The 20,048-nt window shown below is 52.7% G+C and overlaps 1 protein-coding gene across 2 annotated transcripts in view; it reads left to right on the top strand.

Annotated features, from left to right (window-relative positions):
* LGR6 (leucine rich repeat containing G protein-coupled receptor 6) overlaps positions 1-20,048 on the top strand; it is a gene marked incomplete at both ends in the record, with an annotated part of 108,601 nt that overhangs the window by 59,617 nt on the left and 28,936 nt on the right. Inside the window, 2 exons of one of the 2 annotated variants that reach the window (XM_084245695.1) lie at positions 10,136-10,351; positions 14,959-15,030. The exons of the other annotated variant lie outside the window; for it this stretch is intronic. Of the exons in view, the coding sequence (XP_084101821.1) occupies positions 10,136-10,351; positions 14,959-15,030 (288 nt within the window). The remainder of the gene's footprint in view (positions 1-10,135; positions 10,352-14,958; positions 15,031-20,048) is intronic. 2 annotated transcript variants of the gene reach the window in all.

Here is a 20,048-nt window from a genome sequence, read left to right as displayed (position 1 = left end):
CAACTCCCCATTTCTCTGTCTCCTGAATCCCAAGCCTGTATGCCACTTCCAGAAGCTTCTGTCGAACAACTGTTCTCCATGAAAGGTGCTAATACTTTCCAGGTTTTAAAAAGAGTAATAGATAACTTCTACACTCCAAAAGAAGATTATCATCCAAATGGTAGAACTTCATCATCCTGAAATGCTTGTGGGTCATGGGGTGAGGGCTGCACCCTAATAAGACACCATGTGATTGCAAAAGCTGACCTGCTCAGCAAGCTTCTTTCTTGGACATCCGGGGAGATAGCACAGAAGAACTTGTCTAAGAACTCTTTCCTAGAAAAACAGAACCACGAAGACACAAGAAGCTAATCCCCTTTGAGGTGAAGAAACCGAGCCTGGAGAGGGAAAGGGGCTTTCTGCAGTCAGGGGCTCCCTCGGCCCCACCAGTTATCTTTCCCCACCTCAGACGCCCCAGTGCTTATGAGTAAAGTTCAGGTTCACAACACCTCACCCTCCAGCACCTCCTCTTCTCTTACCCAAGCCCCCCACCTGCCACCCCACCTGGAGCAGCCAAAGGTGCTGCCTCTGGGCTGCGCGAGGGCCGCCTGGGCTCCTCTCTGCTCCCTGCCAGAAACGCCCCTTCCCCTCGCCCACTCGGCAGAGACTCAGTCATTCCTTGAAGCCCAGGACAAATGTCTCCTCTTCTGAGAAGACTGTCCTGTCTTTCTGTCCCTGCATGAGTGAAAGGAATGAATGATCCACACCCTTTTGCTCGTCCCTCAGCTCTTGGTGCACATCACAAAAGGTATAGCCTCTCTCTCTCTCAGAACCCAGTGGCCACTGTAGGGGATAGCAGCGATGCTGACCACTTGTATCATCATGGAAAGCTCTGCTGGAAAGTGCTGACTTAGGGGAGCCCAGACTCACACAGCACCCGAGGTGGAGGAATATCAGGTCTGGGGTGACCTCGGCTGCCAAGACAACATAAACACCAGTGTCTGGTGCAGAGGGTGCTAGAAGAGGATCCTCCTCCAACTGGGTCTGGAGTCTAATCATTTGGGTTGGAGGCTTGATTACTATTCTCGTTCAGACACTGCCTAATATTTTTTCTGACTGCAGCCCCCAATTGCCAGCCCCTGACAGGCTTCTACTGGGCTGCTCTCCTTAGCTGACAAGAGTTCTAGCACATGACGAGGAAGGCCACGCAGGACGAGTGCTGACACTCAAGTCTGGGTCATGGGAATCTCAACAATGACCCCGGTGTGAGTGGTGGCCACTTCAGGATGAAGAGCCCTGATTCTAGGTTACCTAGCACCCCCCTCTCCCTCCCCTACCCCTCACCATTCTGGCCTAGAAACAGGAGGTGCTGGCCGAGGGAAAGGGCCAAGTTCTCTAGTACTCATGAGCTAGGGGGCTGGGGGTGATGGGGAAGCCCCAGGCCCCCCAGAATATGAGCAGTAAAGTCTAAAGTCATGCATCAGACCCTGAACCCCTCTATTCTGTGCTGTCAAGAGGTGTGAGGTTGCACCAGCAGGGCCTTGAACTGACAGCTGGAAAATTAATATGGTTTTTCTTTGCTGCCTCCCACCTCACCTGTCCCTACCCTCCTGCTCTCCTGAGCCCTGTCCCCCAAGAACCTCACTTTCTCATAAGGAGACAGCCTCCCAGCCTCTCCCTACCTTCACCTGTCCTTCCCAACCCAACCTCAACTTGAGAGCCTGGCGTCCTTTGTAAATGCCAAGGGGACATGTCACCTGCCTTTTCCCAGCTCGCCCGCTCACCTTCGCCCCCTCATGTTTCCACATGGGCTCCTCACCACACCCCCTTCTGCCAATGGCATTTTGCTCATCCTGTCCCTCTGCCTTGCATCTTTCTCCAGTCCTGCCCCCCAGGGAGACCCCGCTCCTCCCTGGGCTGTCAGCTCAGATGTCGCTTTCTCTGTGCGGCCTTGTAGGGTTCCCCTGGCCAGGGAGAGTGGGTTTCAGCTCCCGGAGTGTTTTTCATGCATGTGACTGAGCAGAAAGCCCTAGGCCTTGGAGTCAGACCAAGACTTCACCTCCGCAGGCCTCCTTGTCTGCATGCAGATGGGATCATAAAATTCCCACTCCAAGGGCTGGGTGGAGATTAAATATGAAAATATATGTAAAAATGCTTAGCACACCTGGCAATTAGCTAGCTCTCAACAGCAGCTAAGGTTCTTACACTGCTTTATTTAATAGCAAACAGTCTGAGAGCGTCTCCAGTGAGGCGCTGTGTGTTACTCTTGTTTGAGTCCCACACGCTGGGCTAGAGGACCGTGAGTGGCTTTAACCCAATCCCATGGAATTGAAGACTGAAAGGATGATACTGTCTGTGGTGGGGGGCATTTCAGGCAACCTGATAGGCAGTGGGGAGTTTTTGGGGGGGCAGTAGAGGCTTTCTGGAGTCTTCATGAAACCACAAAAGGCCTTCACATGAGGCAGACTGTGGTCTCCGGAAGAGGAGCAAAGGCACCCGAGTGAGCACTGGGCTCAAGCTGCTTGAGTGGACCCGAGTGGGCTTGGTCCCCAGAGCCTTCCCACCAGGCAGGGCCAGGGCAATTCCTGGGCAGGGAGCCCCTGCCACCCCACTGGAACCCCAGGGGCCTCCTTGGCAGCGGGCACCGGTGGCGGGTGCTGGAGTGGGAGACTGGGGCCCCGCTGTTTGTGGAAGGCCTGGGGCACCTCCTTGCCACTCTGCAGGTGCCAGCCTGCTCCCTGCTGGAATCCTCCCCTCCCCTGGCAGGCTTTCGGGTCAGGGCTGTTGACCCCTCCAGGCAACCAACAGCTCCCATGTGGCATATCTCCCCCACAGAATAACCATTTCCGTAGTGGCCACTACCCTCTTTCTTCTTCCAATACTCTCCCCTTTCCACCCTGCTGGCTCTCCACCCCACCAGAGCCCGAGATGTACCTGACAACCAGGCACTACCCCTTAGCCCTTTTCACTTCTTTTCCATGACCTACTGGAAGTCAAGTGTGAGGCTGTAGGTGCTGAGAGTGGCCACGGGAGTCCACGGGAAAAGCCAGGCCTGGGTTTAGCCCAGAGCAGCCAGCGAATAGCTGGGTGCCAGTGATCATCCCCAAGACCCTTGTCTCCCGACCTCTTTCTTATTCTCACGTGCACAGCTAGGAAGTGACACGGATGGCCCGGTCTGCAATTGTAAAGGTTTCTGGCTCAGAAGCACAAGTGGCCTCCTGGGTGTGTGGCTGCAGCGATAGCCAGCTTAGCGGTTAGTGCTTTGCCACAGCCACTTGAGATGCCTCATCATTTTTGAGCAAGGCCTTTCAGTCCTGTTGCATGTTGGGACCCGCAGATGATGTGGCTGGTGCAGCCCCAGGGGGTCTGAGAAGAGGGCAGCTTGAAGAGACAGGGCAGCAGCGCAGCCAGGATAGGTGGGCTTAGTGGGAAGGTATCAGCACAGCCTGCGCAAACCCCGTGGCCCGGTTGCCTGATGACAGCTGGCCAGGACCTCCCCTCTACACCTTCAGCCTCTGAAATGACACTGTGGCCCTCTTTTCCCACTCTAAAAACCCAGTGACAAGGGACAGGGGCCGCCAGACCTGAAGGCTGGCTGGAGGTTCCTCCTCAGGATGGGCAGGCCACATCCTGAAGGCACCTAGAAGCACCTCCCTGTTCCACGTGAAGGAAAAGCAATATTGTTCCCCAGATGCACCCCAGCCCTGAGCAGAATACTTCAGGCACACCTCCCTTGTGAACTCTGGTTTACAACCTCTCTCCACACCTAAGCACTCTGCTCTAGAATTTCTTGACCTCTCACATTATGAGATTCAGAGCTGGAGAGAGGACGCAGTTCACGCCTGACCTTGCCGGGACAGAACAGGACACCCGCTCGCCTCTCCTCTCTGTGGCCCTGGTTCTCCCAGGAATCTGCAGGTGCTCAGGGCACCGCTCCTGTGTTTCAGGCACGGGACTTGGGATGCCTTTTAAGTGAATACCTGGTGACACCCATAGGTCAGCTGGCAATCTGCTTGGACCCCAAATCTGTCCCTCATGTCTCGTACTTGACCAAGACCTCACAGTATATAAGATATAGAGAAAGACATTCCAGAAATGCTCCATTAGATCCCAGCACTCTCGGGGCTAGAAGGGATCCTGCTTTCCAGATAGAAGCATGTTTTCTGCAGCACAGAGAGGTGTGATGTCTCTGGCATCCTTTCCCTGTAGGGGAGCCAGGTGGACAGAAAGAAGTGGAAAGAAACCCTGAGGTTGAGTCCCAGCCCTGCCACTCCCTTTGGACATTTCCCTTCGCCTCTCTGGGCTTCAGCCTCCTTGCAGAAGGTGGTGAGGCGGTGGGTAGTGTCCTCCGAGCGCTGAGATCGTCTGGTTCTGAGTTTGCACTGTCTCTGGGGCCACAGCCAGTGACAGCTCCTTGCTGCCTGGAGCTTGTCTGCCACTGGCCGCCCAGGATGAGGACGCTGGGTCCTCGTCCGTGTAGTCAAGTGAGGCCAGGGCCCTCTCCCAGCTCCGGAGGACTGTCAGACCACCTGCCCCTTGGGACTCGGAGGGAAAGGGCCCCAACCCTTCTTCCTGTTCTTTTTGCTGCAGCCGCAGGCGCAGCCATGGGCTGGGGGTATAGGTGCAGTTTGGCCTGAGAGAGGTTAAACTGTTTCCCCAGAGATCCGGCAAGCCTGGACTGGCCTGTGAGGTCCCTGCTAATCTGCTCTGTTACCGCAGGTAAGAATCACAATCAGAAATCACTCGCGGAGGCCAGCCCACGTGGGAGAGAGAGAAGGGCGGATGGGGGTTGTTGATTTTATTCCAGAGCTTAATTGGTATAATTGCTCTCTTCTTCCTGCCAAACCAGAGTCAGTCTGGATTGGCTGTCCCACCTGTGGACGCAGAGCTGTTCCAGAAGGTCTTTCAGTCCCAAATGGCAGCTTCTTCTGGTTGCCCAGGAGCTCCTTCAGCTCCCCCTGCTCCCTCATATCCAGATGGCAGAGGAACCTGGGCCCACATGCCCCAGAGGACAGGAGACCCCAGGGAGGCTGAGCCCCAACTCAAGGGAGTGGGGGGAGCCTGGTCAGAGGGTACCCCATGCTGCCAGGCACGGACAGGGTGGAAGTGACCACTTCAGAGCCAAGCTGCTGACCTTTGGGGGATCCAGAGGCTCTTGGGGGCGGGGGTGGGGAGCAGGGGTGTGAGGAAGAGGCGAGGAAAAAGTAGAAGGCAGCACTGTGCTGCTTCCTCTCCTGCTGCCCCCGCCCCCCTTGCTGGGTTCCATGGGGAGTCCCCTCGAAGGGGTGTTATATGCTCACAACTGAAACCAGCAGGATGATCTACAGTTGTCACTGCCCAGTTCCTCCTTGAGTCCCCAAGACCCTCTAGGCTGCCTCCTTGTCACCAGAGGACATGCTGGGTGGCAGGCCCTGGCTGTGCATTTTGTTTGTATTCAACCTCAAAGCAGTCTCGGGGTGGGGGGGGAGTAGGTAGTCAAACTATATAGCTGAGAAGCCAACCAGAAAATTTAAATGACAGCGTTTGTGAGTATCTGTCTGGCATGGAAGCCCAGCATCCCCTTCCAGCTCAGAGGAAGCCCCTGGGTGAGAGTTGCCACATAAAATGCAAATATAGCATGGGCCCTACTCACTGAAAAAGTTACTCCTTATTTATCTGAAACTATTTGACTGGGCAATGTCTTAAATACTACATAGGATGTACTTATACTAAAAACTTTTCAGTTATCCGAAACTCTAATTGAAATGGAAAATATGTATTTTTATCTGCTAATAATAATTTGTCCTGAGTGAAATGCCCAGCAAATCTAGGCATGAGCAATTTCTTCCTTGTCCCACCTTTCCCCTTTGGCATGTCCCCATTCCCCAGTGACAGGACAGGGCTGCAGACGCCGCCCCTCCCTGTCCGCAGGCCTGCTCTACCACCCAGTCCTAGATCTGCAGGCTGCAGTGGGCATGACGCTCTCTCAGACAGGAAGAGGCCGGAGGCATGTCCACTCCAGCATTCCCCAGACCCCATCCTGAGCCAGGGTGGTGCTGGGCCCAGGTCCCATGAAGTACATAAGCTGGACTCATCAGGGCCATGAGTTACATGTGAAGGCATCACACACATATGTGTGGGTACACATGTACACTTGCACATGTGCCATGGAAGAGGTGGTTGCTAAATGCCCCCAAGTGCGCAGTGTGTAGATCGACTCCCCTTGCCGGGCCTCACCCCTTCCTTCCATCCCTCTACCAAGGGCCGTCTCAGCCCAGCAAAACCTCTGTCAGAGGTCCTCAAGGACATTTCCAAATCAGCCAGCGGTGTGATGGTTGTCACTGTGGATCACTCCCAGTCTGGACTTTAGAGAAGAAGGGAACACCACCCCCCCCCACCCCCGGGCAGTCAGGCTTCCTGGGTTTGTCCCTCTACCTTTGGGTAGGTAGTTGTAGACATCAAGGCCCAGTCTGTAAGATGAGCCTCTGTCCCTCCTAGTCACCCCCCATCTGGTGGATTGCTGGGCCATATCAATTTGCCTGCCCTACCATGTCCCAAATCTGCCCACTTCTACATCCACACTGGCTGTGAACTCTCCTGCCTCGAGGGCCTTCCATGACACCCCACTCCCTGGTTTTCTTTGTCTAAATCCCACTTTCCCCAAGGTCAGCCCAAAGGCCCCTCTGTGTAAGTCTAAGTGGGGTTCAGGGCTTAGCTAACTGTGTGTGGTCTCTGGGCACGGTAGGACCAAGATGCTGCTCCCCAGGACCAGGAGGAGCGACTGAGCCTCTGGAAGGTGCCTCTGTGGGTTGGGGAAGAGATAGGGGTGAGAGCCCTTGTCATGCACAGGGAGGGGTGTGGGAGTAGAAGAGGCAAGATGGCTTACTATCCCTAGCGGGAGGCTATCCCAGGCTTGGCTTACCCCAGGTTACTGTGTACTTGGCCAGTCCACCAGTTTGGGACTCAACGCATTTGGGGAGCTTATTCACAACCATTGTTGAGTGCCCCCTGTGAACCAGGCATTGTGCTAGGTATGGGGAATTCAGAACTGGCCATGATGCCTGCCACCATCGTTAGCTACCCAAGAGCAGGGATAGAGTCCTGTCCCACATTAGTTGATGACCAAAGCCAAGTCAAGGTCTCCCAGGACCTGTTGAACACTGAGCATGGAGAAAATGACCTTCGCGCTCCTCCCCCAGCCTTCCTCTCCTGCCCAGCTGTCCCACAGCATTCACTAGAGCATCAAACACAGTGGGAGACCTGGCTCCATGCTCAGAAACAATGGGTTTATGACTCAATGCATCCTCCTAGAGTCAGGTTAAAATTCAGATTCTGACTCAGTAAGTCCAGGGTAGTGCCTAAGATTCTGTTTCCAACAAGCACCCAGATGCTGTGAGGTTGCTGGTCCAGGGACCCTATTCTGGTCCTGGAGGAAGATCTTATCTGTCCACTGATGCCCTGGTAGGGTGGGCTGGCCAACCTGGAGATTTATGGCCCAGCCTGCTGGATGGGGTGGGCAGGTGGGTGTGCAGGACTGGTGCCTTGGGTGGAAGGTGAGGCGTACTGGGGACTTCAGGTTGCTGTACAAATCAGGGGCACAGAAACACTGCAGCATTACAGAGTATGCTGGCAACACAGCCTAATGGATGGGGATGTGTGCTTTGGAGCTGGATTGCTTAGATTTGAAGCCCCGCTTCACCGCTTGCTAGTTGTGTGACCCTGGACAAGTTATTTAACCTCTCTGTATCTCATTTTTCTCATTGGCAAAAGGTCAGCCTCATGATTTGTAAAAATGAAGTGTTTTGATTCATACAATGCCTTTAGAACACAGGGCACTCTTGATAAACAGGAGCTCTAGCTACAGAGGAGGTGAGGTCTACATGGGGCTGCAGGTGGAGGGTCACCTACTATGGGCTTCACTCCACTGAGGCCAAGCGTGTGCCTTCCAAGCTAGGCTCCATGCAGGGTTTCTGCCTTCTGAGACCTGGTGATGCATACATTGTTGGGGTGCATGTCTGTGGGGGAGTACCACGCCTGTAGCCACTAAGCTACTTGGTGATGCCTGGTAGGTAAGCCATGTTTCCCTATGGGTGGAGCAAATGGCACTCGCGTGCCATCCATAGCTCCTGGTTGGCCAGGCCTGGGTACCCTGGAAGTGGCCGTGGTGAAGGGGCACTTCTCATGTAGGAAGGAAGCAAGGAAGTGCATTGTTTATGGGGTACCATGAAGACTCCTAACACTTCTGGTGACTTTATCAGTCTAGGGGGCCGGCTGGGCCAGGACTTGCTGTCCCAGGCCAGGAGCATCAGGGGTCACCATAAGCAGAGGATGCATTTGAGGCCTGGACACTGTGGTATTTAGATTCACTTCTCCAGCGTCCATGGCTCGGCTGTCATTTTCTGGAGGAGGCGTTTGTATAGATCGACACTCTCCACTGTTCTTCTAGAAGGACCTTTCTGAAACAGAAATCTGATTGTGTCTTTGGTTTAAAGCCCTCCATTGGCTCCCATTCTGGTAATGGCATTGCTTCCAAGGCCTGCACCTCAGCTCTGCTCCACCTGCCTCACTAGCCTTTCATTTCCCTCACATTCCTCCTCACTCTCCCTTCCAGCTTTCAATCCCCAACAACACCACGTTTTCCACTTGCCATTCCTTCTGCCTTCTGCCATTCCCCACCTCCTGCCCTGACCAGGCCTTCTGCTGGAGGGCCTCCCTGCCACCCGTGGCGCCTGTCAGTGCACTCCACCATGAACGTCAGTCTGGGTTTCCCACCGAATTCACCATGAAAGACAGACAGACTTCTTTGTGGTGATGTTTATTCCACACCTCCCAAGCCTGTCTACATGTAGAAACATCTGGGGCCCCTTCCCAGACCTTCTGTGGCAGACTCTTCTGGGAACTGCTTGGGGGTCTGTATTTTCATAGTGCTCCTTAGATCACCCAGCCACAGGCAACCGCCACTGGGGCACCAGGTCTGCAGGGACAACCCTCACCAGTAGAGGGCACTCATTGAAGGGTTTTGGTCCCTTCAGGTCGGGTTGGATGCGGGTGGGAGGTCTTCCCAAATGTCAAGAACTGCACCGGTCAGTTTGCTCTCCCATCCAAGGCTTCATTCCATGGCCTCCTTGCTGGCTAGTTGGGGATTTTGTCCCAGTGACCTTTTGGCAAAGGGCTGTGGGGAATGGCGTAGAGTAGAGATGGAGGCGTGGGGACTATCAACCAGTGGGTTTGTGCTGTTAGATGAGTCCCCTCGGCCCCACGCAGAGTCACATTAGTTACTTAGGCACCACGTGCCCGTGGGGAGAACCATGCCTGAGGGCAAAGCTTCCCCTCAAATTAGGCAAGTCCAGGAGCAGATCCACAGCTATACACCGATTATGTGGTCCCATGAGGTCAGCATAGGAGGATGGGATTTTAGGACAGGAAGCAGAAGAATAGCACATTGATAGGGGACATCATGGCTTGGGCAAAGCTATAAAAAGCTAAGATGGGCTGTCTTCTTTGTGTGCAGGGCTGCCAAAATCTAAAACTCACATCACATGGGTCACCTTGGGTTCTATGGCTGTGGAAAGACAGGATCACCCCCATCTGTTTATCTCTTCTGAAAAACACCAAATGTAAATGTTGACTTGACCAACAGGGGCTTCCCATAGGTCATCAACTAAGTAAGAAGGACTTGGCAGGAGCCCATTCCAACTTTCAGGTCCTTGAGGGAACAAGAAGCAGGTGGTGCTGGTATGGGAGTGGAAAGTGACTTGTGTCTGGGGAGGCCTCTTCCCCTTGCCAATGGCAGAAACACCTCCACGGTATGATCTTGGCACAGACGAGATTGAGAATAGTGTCACATCCAGAGCAGGGTAGCTATGGTATAGATTTGGGGGTGTGAGGAAGACAATGGTTATCCATAATGGGCTGTGAGTCCAACCTTGGGTCTGAGAAGAAGAGTTGACATCATAAATGGGAGCAGATGGCCTAAAGCATTAAGAACTGTGGATCGGGATGGAGGCCAAATGGGAACTTGAAGGGGTGGGGCACAGGCTAAGCGTGGCCAGTCACAGCTTCAGTCCCAGGGAACCTCAGTGGTGCTGTGTACCCTGACTGGCCCAAGCCAGCCCAGTCCCAAAGCTTGGCCTCCATCTTGCCCTGGATTGACACTCTCCATCCTCTCTCCCACCAGGCGCCTAGATGCCAACCTCATCTCCCTGGTCCCGGAGAGGAGCTTTGAGGGGCTGTCCTCCCTCCGCCACCTGTGGCTGGACGACAATGCACTCACCGAGATCCCTGTCAGGGCCCTCAACAACCTCCCCGCCCTGCAGGCCATGACCTTGGCCCTCAACCACATCAGCCGCATCCCTGACTGCGCCTTCCAGAATCTCTCCAGCCTGGTGGTGCTGTGAGTGCTGCCTCCCCCCTCAGCCCCCCACTATGCTTCGGGGGCTGCATGTCTCTTCCAGAGCTGGGCTGGAAGCCTGGATAGCTTTGCTCTTCTCTGCATGCTGCTGAACACTGTGGCCTCAGTTTCCCTTTATAAAATGAGGTGATCACCCCTGGCTGACCCCACAGGGTTGTGGGGAGAGCAGATGACATTAGGGCTGTAGGATTGCCTGAGAGCTGCTAAAAGGCCAGAGTACCACAACCAGAAACCAGGAAGTAAGCTATTATTTTCTCACTATGCAAATAAAATAACTATATCATACTAATTGGAATATAAGTCAAAAGTTTCTTAAATAAGTTCCACCATATTTGACAGATGATGCAGTCAGATGCTTGGCGCAGGGGTAGGGTAAATCCATCTCATTTCCCAGGCCTGGAGAAGCAGAGAAAAGTCATCACTTGTAATTAGACAGCAAAGCCCCATCAGGTTAATTACCTGGGAGATAGCATCCCTGGCAGGAATTGGGGACTGGGGTTAACTCTGCCTTCCCAGTGGGAACTTTAGAGTGCAAATTAGCTCCCAGCTAATTGCTATGAGTGATTGGTAAGTTCATAGGATAATTACTAAGGGCTTGAAGGTCATGTGTAATTGCTTTGGGTTGCACACTAATTGCTGCGGGAACTTGTGTGTTGGTGACTGTGCTAAATGGCAACATTACCTCTCCTGCTCTTGGAAATCTGGTGTGATTTTCCAAAGCAGGGAATGGATGGTGTTTAGATCCATTTGGGAGATGGAAAAGCAGGCCTCCATTTGTGTATCTAATGCTCTGTCCTCAGACACTGGTGCATCGAGGTAAATTTCCTAATGGGCCTTACCTTTCTATCAAGATCAGCCATACTCTCCCTCCTTCTGGAGGTCCCTGTCAACCCTCTGTAATACCCTCAGGGGTATTATATACTGGGGATATTACAGAGGGTAGACAGAACAAGCCTGTGACGTCATGAGGGGATGGGGCCAGATCTGGGACTGGGAAAATGAGTGTCTCAGGATGAGTCCCAGACAAATGAGCAGCAGCAGTCATTTCTGTAGCCCCTGTGGGGGCTGCTGAAGAGTCAAAAAGTTGAGATACAGCGGCTGCCCCCAAAGGGACTGACCATCTATTTGAAATAGCAGAATAAATATGGAAGAGACTAATGATGTAACTAATGATGCTAATGCAGCCAGATCACACTGCAGAAGTAGCAGCAGAGATTTTGGGGTGGCTGAAGTAGCTGTGAAAGAGCAGTAGGAAGCCTTTGTGGATGAGATGGGCTGGGTCGTGGGCATGGAAACATGATGCAGAGTCAGGCAAATAAAGAAAAATATTCCTAGCAGGTGTCCATAAAGACACATGGGACAAAGTTGGGGAGCTGGACTGTCAGCACAAAGCCAGCCCAGTAGGGGCAGAGGGCCTTCTGGAAGAGTGTGGGAGAAGAAGCTAGAAAGCTGAGTTTGGGCACTCGTGGTCTCAAAGCAAGGGGGGGTGACTTTATCTACTAATGTGGGAGGGGAGCTGCAGATCTAGGACAGGTGGACAGGAGCACTGGGCATGAGGCAGGGGCAAGTGGCTAAGGAAAGAATGTGCCAGAACATGACCCCTCTTTCCCTCCCCTGCCTCCTACTCACATGGATGGAGGAGAGACATGATGCATCATGGGGGAGAGTAGGCTGGGGAAAGCTGGTCAGGAATTAGGGGGTGAGCTGTAGGAAGGCCCAGGAGGCAAATAAGGAAGACCAGGTGTGACTGAAGCAAGGGGTAGTTTGATTAAACCCAAGTGGTGGACAGGGGTATGACTGGAGGCCTAGCAGACAAATGGAGAGGAGATAGTGCTTCGACCCAAGCTCCCACGTCCCCTCGGGCTGCCCATGACACACATGGGACTCTTCCTACCTGCTATGGCCCCAAAGGGACCCAGTGGACAGCAATGGTGTCATATGTCTATATCCTGGCTCTTCAGCTGAACCGTATCTCTCACCCTCCCCAGGCTGCCCAGGATGTACCCAGGATGCCCAGATTGAATGAGTGGTTTGGAGGTGGAGGTCTGGAGCTAGATGTTTAGAGAGCTGAGCTGGTCTGGACAGAGATGCTGGGGAAGGTAGAGGGAGTTAAAAATGGAAACAAGAATTCCACAGGAGGCAGGAAGCTATGACAGAGACTGGTGACAGCTGGCATACAGGTGTGGAGGGAGTGGGAAAAATTAAAACCCCTTGGTTAGGGGAATCAGAAGCTCCTACTGGAACCTGATGGAGCAGGTAGGCAAGGAGGGAGAAGACAGACGGGGACCAAGGCCCCGGGCTCCCTTCCTCACTCAGGGGTTATGTCACGTGGGTCTGCCTGTTGCCTTTGTATTTGAACAGCATCTTGGAGACCAGCCTGATTTCTTCCCCTTGTAAGTGTTTTTCTTTTTTTGCCTGAAGATGTTTTTTAATCCTTGAACTTTAATAGCTTAACTAGAATATGTCACAGTGTAGAATATTCTGCATCCAATTTTCCTGGAACAATGTATGCTTTTGAGCTGCAGATTCCATTGTTTCTTCATTTTAGGGAATTTTTTTTTTAATTATGTCTTTGAATACATCTTCTGTCTCATTTTTGGATGCTATCTTCCAAGACATCAATTACCCTTTATGTCTTCTACATCTGTTAGTTTCTAACTATTTTAACCTTTTGGTCTCATTCAACTGTATCCACCAAGGTTATCTCAAGCTTTTTCTCTGATACCAATTCAATTTTCAGCATCTCTGCTCTCCCTTGTTTCAAATGCATTGACTAACTGCTCAATGATTTAGGTTTTTTTTTTTTTAAAGATTTATTTATTTATGCATACAAGAGCTGGGGTACAGACCAGAGGTATTGGGAGGGGGTGAGAAGATTCACCAGAGACAGAGTGGGGAGCAGAACAGGCAGACTGACTGAAGCACACTGCTGAGCATTGGGTGAGTCAGGAGAGGTCTGCTGCGCCATACGGGTAGCTCCCTGGCCGGACGGGGATTGAACTCATGCTGCAGAGGCTGCAGATAGCTTCATAGTTTGCGTCTTAACCCCTTGCACCAGCAGGGAGGCCCTCAGTGATTTAGTTTTGCTCCTAAATTTGTCTCCCTAGACTGCAGTGCCTTCTCTTCTCTTGTTTGAAAAACTTTGTCTTTGAGATCTTGATTTGTAGCATGGTTTTGTAGCAAAAGGCAATTTTCATACATTGCCTTCTGCTTTCATTCATTAGTTCTGTTTTCTTCTAGGCCGGAAGCTTTGCCTGGCTTTTGCAACCCCTCTTCTCCTCTCCCTGTCTCCCTGTTCTATGTTTTCGACATTGCCATGTGATTTCTTTTGTCTGGCTTGTGCTTATACACTTGATCTGGCTGCAGCTTGAGGATTAGTGTTGTGGCTAAATTCAGCTCCATCCTCTTGCCTGTCCCTTGGAGGAGTGATGAAAAGGGGGCAGTGTGGTCTGCAGTCTTTGTTAGGTGACCTGGCTGGGCACTCTCTGCAGATCAGACTGCGTGAGGCATCTGAGTTTGCTCCCTCCACCCAAAAATTCCCTTGGGCTTCAAGTCATTTCCTCAATTCAACAAGCAGGCTGGAGCCTTTATTTTATTTCCCCTTTCACCTGTTCTCTTTGGAAACCAAAAGTGGGGAGGGGAAAAGAATATCCACATAGGGCTTCTTGTCAGATTTGGGGGTCATAAGGGGAACTCTCAGCCTTTTGTTTTCTTGCCAGTTCAATTCTTGGAGAAAGGGGGCTGAATAAGAGCTTCAGATTCAGTTTTACAGTTTATTTACATTGTGCTGTGTCTCTGTCCTTGCTTTGTTGCTGCTTATATTATTAGGGGTGGGGCAGACTCTTGTTTTGATATTTTCACTGATTTTATTAGGAATTGGGAGAACATTCAGTCACTTGTTTTCAACTAGTTACTTACATTGGAAGTCTCTCTCACACTCATCTACTGCTCCTGTCTGCCAAGTCCCTCACCCTCCTGCACAGATGGGCTCATCCCCATCTCCCACCCTTGGTTCAGCCATTACCTCTGCCTCGAATGCCCTCCCTCTGCTTGTTCGGCTCACCCACCTTCAAGGTCATGTGCTAGACCACGGTCTCCATAGATTCCTCTGGCCTTACCAGTCTCCCCTCTCCCAGCTTATCTGCTGCTCTCTCCAGCTGTGACAAAAAGCTTCGTCTTTAATTATGCTTTCTGCAGTGGTTTACATCTGGCCACTGAGTCAGGCAGGCTGGGTTGGGGTAGGGGGTGGGGTAGGGAAAGACTAGAGAAGAAGCCTCGGACTTGAGCTCCTCTGACATCAGGCCTCTTTCCCAGAGCTTAGGGGAGCCTGCTTTAGCCTGACCTGAGGTGTTCCTTTCACTTTTCCTTCAGTGGAAAGCAAGAAAAATGGTGCAGCCCATGGTCAGTGGGCCTGGGAGTCTGACTTCAGAAGTCGGTCTTGACCAGTCATTCATCTCCAAGGGCTGGACTGCTGGGTAAATTCTGTCCACGCTTCTGCCTCCACTTTCCTGCCTGAGCTGCCATCTGCCTCCCCCATGCAAGCTGATGGTGTGGGCATCCATTCTGATATATCTTTCTTTCCTACACAGGCATCTTCATAACAACCACATCCAGCATCTGGGGACCCACAGCTTCGAGGGGCTGCATAACCTGGAGACTCTGTGAGTGTTGGGGTTGTGGTCAAGCTCAGTGCTGCCTGGAGTCCCTGATTCAGTGAGCAGGGCGTTGGCAGAGGGAAAGGCCAGTAGGACTGGGGTGCTGGATTGGCCCCCAGACCCACCCGCCCATGTTCTTCTCCCTGGCACTTTCTCTAGAATATCACCCGAAATGAATTTCTTCCTCTATCAGGTGGGTGGTAGGTACCCTCTGGGAGTTCAAGGCAGCCCACAGAGGGGGAGCCTAGGATCCAGCAGACCACCACAATAATGAAAATTTTAGACAGAGATGGGAACTGCAGGGAAAAGCTAGAAGAATTAGGATATCAGCCTGTGGATAGAAGACTGGGGGCGGGGCTGGGGCCTATTCGCGGCTGTCTTGACATCTGTTTAAGGGTGGCTGCTGACAGAAGGGAGAGTGATACCACAGAGTAACGCGGGACTGTTTGCCAATTGATCTAACTAGCCGGATGATTAATGGGGAGATGGCCCATTCAGCGCTCTGGCCTGACTATAAAAAGCACACAAGCTGTTGACTCTTAAAAAGCCATATTATTCACACATCATCATCCTGGAATTCGGTGAAGGTCAGAATGCACCCAAACCCTCCATCATTTCCTCTGGAGTGCCGCCAGCCCCCGCAGAGCGGGCCCAGCGGCCCCGCTTGAGCAAACAACTGGCGGGCTCTCCCAGTACTGCAGCCATGCCAGCTGGGGTCCCTCAGCTCCCCTGGGGGAGCGGCTGCCAGGGCCACCCAGTGCCAGCCTAGAGGGCAGCGCTGGGGGGAGGCCCCACAAGTGACCAGCATGAGCCACCCATTTGAGGGAGGACTCACCGTGTCAGGGGCTGTCCACAGTTCCTCTAGACCCCTCAACTCACACACCAGCTCCCTCCCCTCCCCTCCCTAACCTCCACCCCACAAACACACACAGGGGCATGGCTCCTGAGGTGAATGATTTTCTAGAACCCAAAGCAGCAGAGGAGGAAACGCTGTGAGACAAGCTATGACCTGAGGAAGCCACTGTTGGGGAAAACCATTTGGCAGCTCCACCCCAGGGTGCCCAGGCTGGCTGCACTTGAGGTTGTGGAGGGGATGAAAGGGGGGCCGAGGCCAAGGCCGCAGCCTCTTCCCATCCCCAGGAGCACAGCTGCTCTCTAGGCTCAACCTCAAGCTGGAGAAATGGCAGAGTTGGGTCTAGCTCTCCCGGGGTCTCCCCCTTCAGTTGACTGAGTGCCCTGGAGGGGGGTGCAGGAGGATGTTCTCTAGCCTGAAGTCAGGAAAGTTGGGGCCCCTTCCAGCACTGTGCTTTCCCTCTACCTGTGCAGCCCCCACACTGCAGACTGATGTCCAGGGAGGTGCGTGGACGCTGGTCACTGCCTCCTTTAGGGACAGAGCAGGTCTAAAGTGTGTTCTCTGAGGAAACATCCATGAAAGTCCCCCAGGCAGCACCCTGCTATCCTCCATCATTTGGGTAGAATGGAAATTGTGCAAACCTACTGTGTGCCAGGTCTTAGGGGATTCCAGATTTAAGAGGTGGTTCTTAGCCTCTTAAAGTCCCTGCCCCCACAGTTACCCTCCCCGAGGAGATACAAGAACTTTGGGGGTGGTGTTTGGTTCTTCCGGGCATCCACAGAGCAGGAGGGAGGCCAATGTTATCTGCCCTGAGGTGTGGGGCCCTGATCTCTGCTGGGAAATCAGGTGAGGAGGGGGCACACATACTGGGTGTGGGTTGGCACCTCTAAAAAGCTAACTAGCAGCTATTTCTTCACTTCTGGGGCACTCTGCCTAATTCTTTCTCAATTAGCCACTGGATTGCCGTGCAGGGCATCTGGCCCAGCTGGTGCTGGCTTAATTACAGAGCAATCCTGCCGCTCAGCGCCCACTGCTCCTTTCTTTCATCTACAGGGGTGCTTGGCTCCGTCACACAGGACCCAGAACCTGCACCCACCTCACAGACGGGAAAGCCAAGGCTGAGACAAGACAAAGTCTCCCCACTTTGCACTGTGGAGGCAAAATGGCCTAGTGGAAAAGCCTGCAGCCCTTGGCATCAGGCAGCCCAGGGGGCAATGCCAGGCTACCAGCCCATGACCTTGGTCAAGCCACTGGCCTCTGTGAGTCTTAGTTTTCTAACTGCAATATCCTGACACTGACAACACTGATTTCACAGGGCTGACTTTTGGATTCAATGAGATGTGTGCAAAGTTTATACAGAGCCCGGCAAACCGTCTTCTTTGAAACGTGCCCTGCACTGCCTGTTCTTCCCCCGGGCCCCCTCCCAGTGACCCAGTCTCAACACTACCCCTTCCTTCCCCACCTTGAGGGATAAGTTCTTCTTTCAACTTTTGATCTCCAATTAAAAAGGGGAAAAGTGTGTTCTTTATCCTCTATCCCCTAGAGCATTTGCTGGGGAGCCTGCAGGCACTGCCAGATGTGGGGAGGGGGAGGAGTGGCTGGGAGAATAAAAAGAGAAAGAAATGATAGTCGACCTTTTTAATTGTTGCATAATTGGCACACTTTGCAGCCTTGGTTATTACTCCGGAGCTTTTCATGTGAGCTTCTCCCTGAAAGGGCATTTCTCCCTTGGGCCCCGTAAATCTCTGCCACTTAGACCTCTCTCATCTCCCGCGGCAGGGGGAAGATCAAATCCTCCTGGCCAGAGCTGTGGTTTGGCTCGTCTGCATGATCCTCTTAGGAGGGAGAGTGGCACCCAGCCATTCCACCTGGGAGGAGGGGCCAGGTGTCGGCTCAGCATGTACATGCGTGGTCACATCGCCACCTACCCCATGCAGTGCGGACGACACATACACACAGTGCACCTGCCAGGCTGTTCCAGCCTGCTGTGCCCTTCAGCCCGGGCCCCAGCAGAGCACAGAGACACCCACTGGCATGGGTGTCTGCTGTGCAACACATGGCAACACAGGCTCTGCTATGCTCTGGAAGCCAGGCTGCCTGGGCTCCACCTGCACGCCACTCTGCAGATTGCATGGGCCACAGCAGGCAACCTGGCCTTGATTCTCTGCTGCACAGTGGGATGCCTGCAAGGGTGGGGGAGTGTAAGCGAGGTAGACATGCACCTTGCTATTTGCTCTGAGAGCCAGGTAAATGTGAGTCAGGCAGGGCCCAGGCTTGGACACTGCTGTGCCCTCTTTCCTGCTGAGCAGAACAAATCATGCCCACAGAAGGCACAGCCTTCCCATGCTCTGAGGTCACATCACACCCAGAGGAGCTCTGGGGACAGAGGACCCATTTCTCCTGATGACAGGGCATCAGAGACACCCAGCTGGAGGTGGACAGGACAAACTGTCCTGCATCCACACCTCCCCCTGTTCCCACAGAGAGGCTGCCCTATCACTGTTGGGAAATTCAGTCAGATGGGCCAGCCCCCAGCCCACGAAGCTTTTTCCTTCACTTTCCAGATCAGACCAAATCCCGAGACTTAGGGTAAGTGCCCAAGTTTCTACAGTTGGCTAGTGATGGTAGATCACTAGAATCTAAGCTTCTTGTCTCCTACTACTTCTTCACTTAGCATTAGCCCCTGTGTGGTCAGATCAATAACAGACTTTCCCGGGTATCTAGGTTGAGAAAAAGGAAAGCATGACCAAGAAAATTCTGGGAAGCTGCTTCCCTGAGGTGTCAGGGAGCTTGGAGCCACAGGGAGCTATACCAGCCTGACAGGGTCGTCAGTCACTCATCCTTGAATCCAGGCTATACTTACCAATGAAATCTGGACAAAAAAAAATATTTTAAAGGTCAAGCAAAGGCAATTCATCCTGAGAGGTCTGCCCCGTTCCCTAGACCTGGAAATTTAATGTCAGCATCTTGCTAGGATTGAGAGGGCAGGGCCTAGGGTGGATTGAGGAACCAAAGTGCCTCACCTCCCACGATCTAGGCCTCATTATAACCTTCTTAAACAAATCCAACCCTCCAGAGCCCCACTGCCGTCTGCTCCCCCAAGGGGAGCCTGGGGCCATTCAGGAACAGAAACGCCCTGACTCTAGTTCCCTCTAAATCAGGGCCACATTCAACAGAGGACTGGGAGGACAGGCAGCGCAGGAGTCTGTAGGGCTTTGCCTTACAACACAGAATTATGCATTTCATACAAACCCTCCTCTGGGGCCAGAGGCCCCAGTGATCTGCTTCTGCAGAACATTTGACTTTAATAGCAGCTGTGGTTACAAGGTGCTCCCCTCTCTCTGTCCTCGAAACCACCCAGGCCAGGCAGATTTTGCTCGAAACTGACCCTAACTTGGTCCTAAAAGTATCAGGTCACTTTTCAGTTCCAGACTGATGGTCTGGATAGAAAATCAGGTAGGTTCCCACTGGAGGTTCTTCCAGGGCCCAGGGTCTCCTGGAGAATAGCAGGATTGGTCACCAGACCCAGATTCAAATCCTGGCTCTGCCACTGCTGTGTGTCCGGAACAAGGCACCTGACCTCTCAGAGTCTTGGTTTCAACAATTAGAAAATGGGATTGCCTTTTTCTTAGGTGATGACTTGATGTGGGCATCTTCTTCTCAGCCCTCCTAGTTAATGCTGCTGAACAGCCATGTGTTGTTACTTAGTTGTTTTGCTTCTCCCTGTGGTGTTCCTTGGCTTGTGGTCGTCACTCCAATCTCTTCTCAGTCTTCACGTGGCTTCTTTGTGTCTCTTCTAATGAGGATCCTTGTCATTGGCTCTAAGCTGCTCCCTGTTCATCCAGGATGACCTCATGTCAAGATCCTCACTTGGTTACATCTGCAAAGTGTATTTGCTAAGTATTTTTGCAAATAAAGTCATATTCACAGGCTGGAGAGCTTAGTTCTCGGACCTATCTCTTTGGGGCTATGAGTCAACCCACTTCAGTAGTTCTCGGACCTATCTCTTTGGGGCTATGAGTCAACCCACTTCAGTAACCTCCGGTGGGTTCCATGGCAGAGTCCTTTGGGGGAAAGTCATGGGGGGCAGAGATCCAGAAGAATCTTGCTGATTTGCCTTCTTATCTCAAGGCAAGTGCTGCTCATCCCGCTGAATCCCTGCAGTTAAGAG

This window comes from Talpa europaea (genome assembly GCF_964194135.1).
Source record: "Talpa europaea genome assembly, chromosome: 10".
Taxonomy (NCBI): domain Eukaryota; kingdom Metazoa; phylum Chordata; class Mammalia; order Eulipotyphla; family Talpidae; genus Talpa; species Talpa europaea.
The sequence above is the reverse complement of the archived record's forward strand: the minus strand, read 5'-3'. Positions and strand labels throughout refer to the sequence as shown.